At 43.0% G+C, this 12,533-nt stretch overlaps 1 protein-coding gene across 2 annotated transcripts in view; it reads right to left on the bottom strand.

Annotated features, from left to right (window-relative positions):
* Nucleotides 1–12,533, bottom strand: part of sh3bp5b (SH3-domain binding protein 5b (BTK-associated)) — a 31,502-nt gene that overhangs the window by 5,647 nt on the left and 13,322 nt on the right. For both annotated transcript variants that reach the window (XM_060064594.1, XM_060064595.1), the window contains exons 4-7: nt 7,917–8,081; nt 7,444–7,574; nt 6,682–6,724; nt 6,096–6,291 (exon numbers count right to left, since the gene is read on the bottom strand). In XM_060064594.1, the coding sequence (XP_059920577.1) occupies nt 6,096–6,291; nt 6,682–6,724; nt 7,444–7,574; nt 7,917–8,081 (535 nt within the window). The remainder of the gene's footprint in view (nt 1–6,095; nt 6,292–6,681; nt 6,725–7,443; nt 7,575–7,916; nt 8,082–12,533) is intronic.

Raw genomic sequence — 12,533 nt, 5'->3', positions numbered from 1 at the left:
CGGGAAAAGTCTCATTGGCTCGGGCAGCACTGGAGAGAATGCATTCCGCTGGGTCCTAAACACCCTTGTATCGGACGTAGGCTACAGTAGGCAAAATACGCTACATAAGTATGGAGTCAGTTTCCTGCCATAATTCAAACCTGAAGAAAAAAGTTTCAAAGGCTTGTAAGTCTGGGTTTGAAAACTCAACACCTTGTAATAAAGGTTTTGCAACACTGAAAAAAGCGATTATAACCTGAAAAAAAATAAAACTAAAATTCAAACATTTGTAAACATGATTTTGTGTTCTATTTTATCTTCTTCATCATTTTCACCAACACATTTTCAAAGTTCAAACAATTTCACCAGCGCATTTGCAGAGTTTCAAATCTGGCACTGTTCTAACAGTGTATTTCATTGTTGCCCGGTTTTGAAACCTTGTAAATGGGATTCTGCAAACAGGTGTTCATACATTGAGAAATAAGTTTTGAAAGGTTGAATATTTAGTTTTAAAAACTTGTAAAGGTGTACGTTAACGACATTACAACGTATTTTTTCAGAACTGACTTTTCAGCACCGACTTTTCAGAGATTTGACCACACAGGCGCAAGCTTTGAGTCACGTGAATATTGGCAGTGTTCTGACGCCACTCGTTTTGAAACTCCTGACAGTCGAATCTGAAAACGTTCCTGGGGGCCGGACCATTTAGCTCTAAACCTATTGGTTGCTCTCGGCTGACGTACATTCCAATCACATGTGCCGTTCACCGGGCTGTGCGTGATTGACAGTGCTCTGCCGATGACACAAATAACAAGCGACTTTCGCGGTTGATTTTGATTTCCATTTTCTGGAACCATGGCTGTTTCCCAAAGTGAAGGCTGCAGCCTTGCTAGGACGCGTCCTTGCTAGTCGCGTCCTATGGAGATGAGACTCTGGTTCCAGAAAATGGAAATCAAAATCAACCGCGAAATCAACCCGTTGTTATTCGTGTCATCGGCAGAGCACTGTCAATCACGAACAGCCCGGTGAACGGCACATGTGATTGGAATGTACGTCAGCCGAGAGCAACCAATAGGTTTAGAGCTAAATGGTCCCGCCCCCAGGAACGTTTTCAGATTCGACTGTCAGGAGTTTCAAAACGAGTGGCGTCAGAACACTGCCAATATTCACGTGACTCAAAGCTTGCGCTCAAATCTCTGAAAAGTCAGTGCTGAAAAGTCAGTTCTGAAAAAATACGTCGCAATGTCGTAAACGTACACCTTTACAAGTTTTTAAAACTAAATATTCAACCTTTCAAAACGTATTTCTCAATGTATGAACACCTGTTTGCAGAATCCCATTTACAAGGTTTCAAAACCGGGCAACAATGAAATACACCGTTAGAACAGTGCCAGATTTGAAAATCTGCAAATGCGCTGGTGAAATTGTTTGAACTTTGAAAATGTGTTGCTGAAAATGATGAAGAAGATAAAATAGAACACAAAATCATGTTTACAGATGTTTGAATTTTAGTTTTAGTTTTTTTCAGGTTATAATCTCTTTTTTCAGTGTTGCAAAACCTTTTTTACAAGGTGTTGAGTTTTCAAACCCAGACTTACAAGCCTTTGAAACTTTTTTTTTCAGGTTTGAATTATGGCAGGAAACTGACTCCATACATAAGGCAATGCCTTCATGAAACCGAAATCCGCGGATCTCCAGAATGCTCCGAACTGTGATAAACGAACCGAACGGATTCGGATACAATTCGAATCCGCTGCAGGCCATCTAGCTGGCAAGCTACCATATAAGCCAATGGAGTGCCGGTGGTATACGCGCTAATTGTATCCTAAAACTACCGTTTGAAAGCTTCAGTTAAGACCTACAATACTATGCATCGTTCGTGTAGCACATTTCAGATCAAACCGAGTCATTATAAACATATAAAAAGTTGTGTAGATAGCTGTAAAATATTCCTCGCTTCAAGCAGCCATGTTTTTTTTTAAAATTCCCGGTTTCGCTATGTGCTCTGGGATAGCCCTTGGAGGAGCAAGTGAGCTCTCAAATCATCTTAAAAATAAGGGGTACATAGCACTCAATCTTATCCCTTAATCTTGATCAAATTGGGTATTGAGACACCACTAGCTCTCACATGAACGCGCAACTTCAAGGGTAAGGGGGAAGATAAGGGGTAAGGGGAAGTATTGAGATTGGGCCTTAATATTACTAGCGATTAACATGACGAAACAACACGAACTAAGCTAACATTAGACTATAGCCATACCAGATAACGCCATACCAGCTAACCCTAACTATTTCTATTAAACTCTGAACCATTTTGCAACAGGCAACTGTGTGTTGGTGCGTCTTATTGCTTCCCACGTCTGCGTCTGCATCTTTCCCACTCCTGGCTAATAGTTTCAGCTTTTGTAGGCCTACTGTATATCAGAAATGATCACCCTGTACCACACTGCTGACTTGTTGATGTTTTGTGAGCACTCACGCAGTTACGCAAAATGGCATGCAAACATCCAGCCCAATATGAAAGAAAAAAGCTTCATTAAGGAATCGAACCCCTTATCCCCGCATTAATGAGTTGTTCTCTGACCACTAACCCATCAGGTCTTAGTGCATGCGATTCAAGAGTTAACCACTTGACAATCTTTAAACTTCGGTTGCCTAGAAATTGTAAAGACAGTGATGTGTGTACATTGTGCGAGTATCCGTCACTCGCGATGTGTGTGCAGTCCAAAATGAAAGAAAAAACCTTGCATCACTAGGGAATCGAACCCCAAATCATCAGTTGGTCGTTGGTAACTGTAAACAAAGAGATCGCATTTTGTTTAACTGCTAACTAACTAACGGGTTTATGCGTTCACTGAACAAAGATTATGGAAATAAAAGACCACTTTTCCATCAGAAAAATCATCAGAACCGTTATTACCAACCCATAGACACTAAAGCCGAAACCTTTCTCACATGCACACCCATCGCGAGTGACGGCTATGCGCACACATGCACACCCATAGCGAGTGACGTAGGACGTAAAGTCCCGCCCAGGTCGAAGTGGCGTCGATTTAGAGAGTCCCGTGGAAGTGGGGGTGATTCGGGTGACATCGGGCTAAAAATGTATGATCGGGTCAATTTATCGGGGTAGCATTTACACATACCCGATGTTATAACGATAACATAACGATGTATGCCAGGGAAGACACCCGAAGTGCGTTTGGCGTCATTTGACGTCATTTCGAATGACGCCAAACACGTCAAATGACGCGTTTGGCGTCATTTGGCGTCATTTCGGGAGAAGGCAAAGGGGAGACTGGTTTAGACTGATATTTATTTATATATTTATTTATATTACAATAGCGATTTTATAATAATAGAACGCCGGTTCTAAATGGGCGAAGTACCCTGTAATTATAAAAGTAGGACATCCATCCATCACCCCCCTATTTATACCCAAGTGGGTGCTACATATTGGTGGTGGTTAGTGAGGTCCCCCCTTCACTTTAGGCGTCTTTGAGTGTTATTAATTATTATTATTCTTCATGTTTAACCTCTGTTTTCCTTTTATTCCTAGTCTGTTTTACATAGTTTTGAATGATGACTATATGCTCTGTAAGGTGACCTTGGGTGTCTTGAAAGGCGCCTCTAAATTAAATGTATTATTATTATTATTATAAGTGGCAGATTGAGGGTCTTCCTTAACACAATCTGGTCACTCACAATCGTTATTTGTCTAGGGTTCTCGAGGGTCTTTCGTGTGTTGAGGTTGCCGATATAAAGACGATAAAACACGATAAAGCGCGGAAGATTAACGAATATAGCCGATGTGCCCAGGAAAATTCCCGAACGATTTGCGATGTCTTACGTTGTACTCCCGTTCTATTCCCGATTATAGCCGATTAGCCCATAGCAACACCTGGTAACCGATTCTACCCCGATAGACCCAAAATTAACAAACATGTTCGTTCTTTGCCGATGTTGCCCGTTGTTGCCCGATCATTGAGCATTTCTTCCCGTTTCTTCCCGTTGTCTAACGATGTTCCCGGGAAGAGTAACGGTGTTTCCCGATGCAACCACGCTATTTGCCGATGTTATAACGATAGCTGCTGATTTAGCCATCGGGCACCATCGGGGCCCACTATCGGGTAGGTGTAAACAGGGCATAACCACGCGCAGACCAATAACCTGAGAGACAAACATAGGCGTCGATTACGGGGGGGACATGTCCCCCCCACTATTTGAAATACGAATTTTGTCCCCACCAGTTTTAAAAATGTGCAAACCAATTGCGACTGAAAAAATCCCCACATACTCAACCGAAATCGTCGAGTCTAAAATCATGCGATAGGCGCGCTCGAAGACATCATTTATTAGATAGGCCTACCTAATAACCGTTGGAACACACAAGACCGGAACCCATAGGAACCCATAGCAACGCCGGTAAACAAACCCCGACTCCCGAGAAGCCCAATCCCTATGAGCTCCCCGCGCTACGGCCATCCGGAGGCACACAGAGCTTTTGGCCGTGATATTATATATACAATTATATTATATTATATACTATTATATATAGAGCTCCGAGAGTCGCAAACGGCAACAATCACTTTCTCCTCCATGCTGCAGTACACCCCGGACTGCACTGCACTCAGTTTGACGGTTGAACGCTGATTGGCTGTTACGTTACACATGTCACTCAGTGGCCACGCTGTTGAACGCTGATTGGCTGTCATCACGCGAAATTCGTGTCAAAGTTTAAATTTGTCGCGCCACAAATCCTCGTGAACGCGCTCGCCTGTGCACGGCGAAAGTGTGGCGCGACAAATCAAAAAAATCCGCCCGATACGCGTCTATACGTTCACTTTGTATGGGATCTTGTCGTCCCGTTGCGTTTGGTGTGAACGCACTGGAGAAGTTTCAAGACAGACAGCCAAAATTGACATTTTTATTCAGAAAATAGCCGGTCCTTTTGCTTCCTATAAAAAGCATGTTTGTGACACTGGATATCGATATGGATACATCATCTAGCCTGCATGTGGAGGGCCACATAAGGTAAGAAATTGGTTTACGTAAACTTTGCTGCTGGTTCTGTTTGCTCGTGAATCGTGATGACCTGGCCAAAGGTTACCCACGGTCCGAAGCGATTGTGATCTGATTCTGGTTGGTGCTCCAGTTAGTATGCATTGTATATATAGATTGCAGCTAGTAGCAGCTACACACGGTGCGATTGCTATGCCAATGTGGTTATAGTTGGTTTTGTCTGATTGAGATATGTGACGACTTGGAGCCCGGTAGGCCTATCCTGACATGAATATGTTCTCGCATAACCTGTGTGATTATCCTAAACTGAAGGGGATTTTATTTGCGGACAATTTTCTTATGATGTTGTAACGAGTGAAGTCTACATTGGTCCTTCGCAAGTGTTTACTGGTGGTCAGGATTTGGCAGATGCAATTCTCCTCTGGGTGCTTGTATTTTTCTTCTTTTTTTAATGCAGCATAACATATGCTACCAGCAGCCCTTGCTCGTCTTCAGAAGGCTGATGCTCAGTACCTCGTTTCATTTCCTACCCCCTTTACAGTCTGGCATTGTTTGTCTGTACAGCGAACGTAAACAAACAACTAAGCTAAGGTTTTAAGTATTACTTTTCCTCCAGAGATCCCGCTAATGTTGTGTTATAAAGTAAAGGGAAACAAGATATCTATTCTTCCTCCACCTCTCTCGCTTCTCTGCTTGGTGTCGCTGACGCTTATAGTTTGCCTCCCTCCCTCGCTCTGGTAAAGTCACGTGCGTGGAAAAAAAAAAATAACGAAGCTCCGAATACTGATTTAAGCTTCAAATACTAATTTTCCGAACCAGTATTCAAATAATTTCAACACCTGACAATACACTGTACAGCATATTGTAATGCAGCGTTGAATGGATGAATAGCTTACATAAGGGTACCCAGCACTTTTCAGACCACACTCAAGCTTATGGTTATTGTCCCCACCACTTCTAAAAACAAACTGACGCCCTTGGAGACAAATGCCAGTGCTGCAGTGGACGGCAGGTCTAATCACAGACAGACAGACAGACAGACACAGACACACACCGGCCCTCCACCTTCTGAGAGGACAGCGGTCTGGACTTACTAGAGCCTTCGTCCGTCTCCGAGGCAACACCGTCCACCTCTGCACCGACGCCCCGGCCCCGCGGGCCCATGGCACTGGAGCGGCGGCGCTCGTGGATCTGGTCTGAGATCACCTCCAGGCTTCTGAGGGCCCCCTTGTACTGGCCCTTGGCCTGGCAGAGCCTGGCCTGCAGGTCATCCACCTTCTGCTTCAAGTGCTGCAGGGGAGGGGGGGGGGAGGAGGGAGAGACAGAAGAGGTTCTGTTAAAAGAGGTTCCGTCTCCAAAACGGGGAACTTTGAATACAGTGGAACCGAGATTAACGAGAAGTACATATTTTATGCGCACACGCACACACACACACACTCACACACACACACACACACACACACACACACACACACACACACACACACACACACACACACAAACACATGAAACGGGCCTGCGTAAACTGCGTCTCAGAATTCCAATGTCAAGCTGAATTCCCACAGTGTTTTATTGCAGCACTGTTTAGTACCGTCTTGAACTATACAAGCCATTTAAAATGTCTGTAGGACTGTAAAGGACTGTAAAGGGTTAATGACACACAGTGGTGCATATACATACCTCTAGCTGCAGGTAATATTTAGCCTTCATCTCAAAGTATGGCCTGTGTAAAGGGAGAGAGGAAAGAAAGGGATTATATAAAACAAAAATAAAGCATGTAACCTAGAAAAGAGCACGCAGCTGCAGTAGGCCTACATTATTACCATGGTAACCACCAGTGTGCCGAGAACACGAGCGAACGAGAGAGGGTGAGGGCTTGGCTGAGATAGATAGATGGAAATGCAGAACATAGTAACATACATTTTACACACTTTTTACCTCCAGCTTAGATAATAGAAGGAGTAGACTGCATAGACTAGCCCAAAAAAGGTACTACTCGCTCAATGTTTTCCCTTTATACTATGCTCCACATGTACATGTCATTTGAATTTGAAGTTGGACATCATCTTGTGACTTTGATTGCCTTGTCAACGTTTTCATTATTTATCAAATGTGCAACATATGTAAGAGAAAGCCAGGAGGTTAAATTGCTGATTTAGCATTGCCACAGCTCAATCATCAGATATTTTAGACAAGGAAAATATCTTGAGTAAGACTTCTCATTAAACGCCTGACTTTATCTTTATTTTTCCTCAGAAACAGTTTTGATTCTGTATTGAATTCTCGGGTTTGTAAACCACATTTCATAACTGAAACCGATGTCAACTGAACCTGTGTAACCTCAATAGTCCGATATGGATAAGAACAATCTATGAAAGCATTGGCATAAAACACTGGGTCCAAATATGACCAATTAAATAATAAAGGGGAGGGGGGGCTCACTTGGACTTGTTGATGGTGCGTTTGAGTTTCTTCTCCAGCTGTTTCATGTGACTCATGGCGGCGGTGTACTTGGCCGCCGTCTCCTTGTGCACCAGCTCACTCCGAGTCTTGGTGTGCTCCGCCTCCATCACCTGGGACAGCCAATCACAGCCCACAACGTCAATCCCTCTCAGGATGCATCCCTGACCACTCTGAACGTGAACCTTTTACTGAGCATAGTTTGTAGAGCTACACAGGCTTCAACCCCTCCATTATGTTCTTTCACTTGGATTGGATTCATTTTAGTTTGGCTCAGTTATATTTCATATTTATATTAATTGTACTTAGTAACACATTACACCCAATCATTCCCTTTTCCTGAAAATAAACCAGATGGTTAACCCGCACAAACACTCTCATCCATACAAAACTAACTCTCTCACACGTTCCTACACTCAGACTCACTCACGCCTACTCCCAGCCCCCAGGCTCACCCGCTGGGTGGCGTGGTTGAGCATCTCCTGCCAGGCCGAGTCGAACTGCCTGTGGTCCTCCTCCAGCAGCCGCTGCTCGGCCAGGGAGATGGTCTCCTTGGCGGCCCGCAGCACCTCCGCCGCCCTCTGGAAGTCCTGGGTGGCCTTCTGGGCCTCTAGCTGGGCCTGGAGGGGAGGCACGGAGGGGGATGGAGATTCATTATTTTAAGTATAATTGATCATTTTAAATTATTACATGTCAGCAAATGTTTTACAGATCAATGAGAATGAATCCCAAATTAACCTAAATCGATAAACAAGTAAAACTCATTAGTTCAATTTGATCCTTCTATAAGCAAATGGGTTCCAATCCAACTAAGTTCTACTCGTTTATTAAAAAGCAGCCGACCTACCAAATCTGTGCAAAAGTTCAAGAAGCTCCAGTTCGATTTTCTGGTAAACCCAGTGAACTGTCTGTGCTATATCCGGAGGCCCCTGTGTTGTGGAGCCATACTTGCATAAGACACCACTAACAGCAAAGATTGGATTAGTGCCGGTATTTACAGACAGACCTAACACAAGATTGAGCACGAGCACAATGCGTTTTGGAAGAAAACAGCGGCATTATTTACAGCCTGCGCAGAAACTACCGTCGGACGTAATCCAGCCTGTGTGGGGATCTGATAGAGGTCAGACTCAGGGGATAGTGAGGTGAAGTCAGTTGGGTGTTGGGTTGCCAGCCAAAAGCTACTGGGGTTTCACGTCCCAATTTCCGCAGTCTACAATGATACCTGAAGGCTTCAATAACCTCCCAGCATGCATGTGAATCCACTGCAAGTCGCTTTGGATAACGGCGTCTGGTAAATTACTATATGAATAGAACGCCCTAAAGTAAATGATTCAGCCTACTGTTGACAGCCATGCATAAGCAGAATCTACTAGTGACACTGGTCTCCTTAATTCCAGGTTTGACGCCCAGCGTCACAGTGTACCTTCATTTGTTTGTGATCTTTGTTAATCACACAAAAGGAAAACAAAGCTGGTCCCTCTGTTCACAGGTTTAATATATTACCCAGCTGGAACATTGCCCTAGGTTCCTCTACTCTCAGAGAATTCAAAATGATTGAAGAAGATTCAGTCCAAACAAACTATGATCCGCATCCAGAAACAGGCAGTATGGCAAAAAGAAACAAACCAAAGTTGCGGTTATGAATTATGCAGCATAATGAGAAGCCACCTCTACAGATGGGACACGAGTCCAAACCTCCCTCCGGAATGTCCTGCAAGCCCAGCGCATTTCGCGACCTTATGACATCACCCCGTGCTACGGGTTAATAGCATTAGCAGCACAGCCACACAACATGCTAACGCAGCGAACCATGCACAGTCTCAGTCCTTGTCCGGGAGATGTGTGACTACTACTGTCCACCAGTGTTGCCAGATCTTGCCAAAGAAGCAAAGCAACCAGGTTTGTGTCTGTGTGTCTGCATGTGTGCGCCTATGGCAATGTAGGGTGAGCTCCATTTAATTTGTGTGTTGCTCATGGTCTACATGAACACAGAGACTTAGTCGTGCGATTTATGGAACGTATCAATGTCGTGTGAGGTGGGGGGAGGAAGCAGGAAGCAAAGTGGTGGATTGCCCCAGAGACAGGACAAACTAACTAATGCGACTCAGCAATCAGAGTAGGTCGAACGTTAGTTATCCATCACCATTATACAGTAAAGTGTCCAGTATTTCATATGCACGCTCAAACGTTAAACGTTATCAATTATAATCAAGCAACACAACCACATCATTGCAGTTCATGCTTCAGGTTTTTGCATCTGCAAATATGACCTCATGTAGTCCAGTTATCGTACTGTATGGAATGACCATTGCTTTCGGGTCAACGTTTGCCATACAAACATCTAGGAGTAATTTGAGAAGAAAATATGTCACACCCACCGAGAAAAAACAAGGTCTGCATTTATGGGGCTCTTAAAATAAAAGATGAGATGATCCACAGTAAACAAACATGGTCCTTAAAATCGATCTTAAGTTAAAACAAGGCTGGGAGATTTTGAACCGATCTTTCTTCATGTCTATATTTAGGTGATCACTGTCACTATCCCCCTCACAGATTATATAAAGACATAATAATTCAACATTTCTAACAACCTTTGATTTTGTTTTTATCCTCGTAAACTGTGTTTTGCTGTTTTTGCTCTGATGTGTAAATCACTTGATGACATGCCGTAGTCTGACAGAGAAGACGGGGATGGATCAAAGTAACAAGGCCACGATGTTGTTGTTCAAGTCTTGCTGTTGTTGTGCTCAACTTGGCAGAATCAAACCACGCATCACAACCGGCCTGGCACGGCTCTGTTTGATCTCTCTAACTCAGTCATGTTTTGAAATGAACGGCTGTGGAGTCGTATCGCCCCATCTTGTTATTGCCAAAGAGTATGGCTGATTGCTTTAAAATATATAGAAATGACCTTCCATGATGCGTGATTCACTTTCAGCTGGGCCGTTACCTTAACCCATTTAGGCCTAAAACGCCTGCTAAAAAAGGCCTTTTTATGCCTAAGAACTTTTCTGTAAACCCCCTCTCAAAACCTGAAGGTTTTCAGAACAATGTTCAAAGTTTGTCAACGCCTAATAAAACCTTAATTTCTCAGGCTCTATAGCAGATAAAAACATCAGGTAAAAGGCATTTGAGAGATTAATTCTTTGGCTGTCAACTTGACTGACTTGCTTGGCCATAAACTTCAACTGCATATTTTTAAAAAATCAATAGACATCAAAAACATCAAGAACATTTTGAAAATCAATACAGATCTGCTTCTATGTCATACTTTTGAGGTACCAAAGTGACAAGTGATAGACACTGAAACACAGATATAGAACAAAACAAAACAGAGGGTTACTTCTTCTTTACCTAATAATTTCAATTTTAATTAATGTTCATTTTCTTTGTTGTATTATTTTGATGGATCATATTATCATCATATTATTATCCATAATCATCCATTATTATCAGTGACTTGTGACATAACGTATTGTAATTAGTTCAGGATCAAATCATTATCATCAGGCATGAATTATTATCGTAAGAATAATCTATAATTGTCATTTGTATTGTTTTTATGTATCATATTATTATCCAAATCATCCATTATTAGCATTGCTCAGCATAGAGGTTGGTTTGCGTTATAAGACGCATCCACATTTCTTACGTGAAGATATGGGAGAATACATGCACCGGTGTTATAACATCTGGCATTGGCAGCTCGATCTTTATGCCAGGTTGGCGATTGAATGGAATCTTTTCCCGCGAGTGAAAGTTGCCACTCTTCCACTCGTTCGCGAAGCCTTCAAACTCGCTCAAATCCTCTTCTTCCCCAAACATCGCTTGAATCCATTGCTCTCTTACCACGCGATCAGATGGTAAAATATTTTCTTCCAAGTTATCTAATTCATCTAAGTTATCTAATTCAGTGTCTTCGATGTCACTACCTTCACTCGAATCTGCCATATTCGATCGCTTCGGCGATTTAAAGTTTAAACGTCCCACTGACTAAAACATGATCCACGTGTATTTTGACCAATAGAATGCTTTGCTATTAATTTAAAAAAAATCCCAAGCATCTCGTTCGCTCAACCCAAGAATATATCAACCAATCACAGTGAGTATAACTGGTCATGTGCCTTGAAAAAGACTGCATTGCTGAAAATGACACAGACGCGTTTCCCGGTCTCAATGGTAACTACGCATAGATGCGTGTTCCGGTCTTAAAGGTAAATACACACGTATGCGTGATCCGGTCTGAATGGGTTAAAGACTAAAGTAGGTTGTTGGGTCCAAACCTCTAGGGCCCTATCTTGCATCCGGCGCAAGTGACTTAGTCACTGGCGCATGTGTCATTGCTAGTTTACAACTGGCGCAGAGCGTTCTTTTCCCACCACCGCCACTCGCCGGTAAATTAGGGATTGATCATGCGCCCCAAGGGGCGGTTCGGCGGAAGGAGGAGGCGTGTTCTGGCGCAAACGGTATTTTGCCGTTTCTGAATACCATTGCGCTACTGACCAGGAAATACCTGGTTTAAAGTCAGTGGCGCGTTGTTCAGATGCTATTTTAAGGGCGCATGCATACATGCGCATGCGATGCATAGGGATTGCTTGTGCACCTCGCGCATACACTTTGCTTCTCCCATCTACCTAGCCGCACATTCTTGGTAAATTATTTGGGAAAGAATAGCTGATGCAGCGGTAATAAGTTGTAGGCTACTTTTAAATCAATGCATCTGCACCGTACAGCAAACACATATTTTCTTGACAGAGACATCGTGTAGGCCTACATGCCCATAACTTTTAGGATTGATGAGTATTTGATCGTGAAAAACATTGTTTTACCGCGAGTGAGTGTTAAAAAGAATGAATGAATGCGGGCGCGCGTGTGTGCTCTGTTTAAACACACGCAAACTAAACACGTAACGCATAATACAATCAATGGCAATGTCTATTACTGCGGGGACACATGCATATTAGGATAGCATACAATACTGATAAGAAACAATGTTTATAATGTATTGCGTAGGCCTATATCATTAAATAGAACCACATACCGCATATGTTAATTCATATACGTTTTCT

The sequence above is a fragment of the Gadus macrocephalus genome, chromosome 11 (genome assembly GCF_031168955.1).
Source record: "Gadus macrocephalus chromosome 11, ASM3116895v1".
NCBI classification, from domain to species: Eukaryota; Metazoa; Chordata; class Actinopteri; order Gadiformes; family Gadidae; genus Gadus; species Gadus macrocephalus.
Note: the sequence above shows the minus strand (reverse complement) of the source record. Positions and strands in the feature narration are given on the sequence as shown.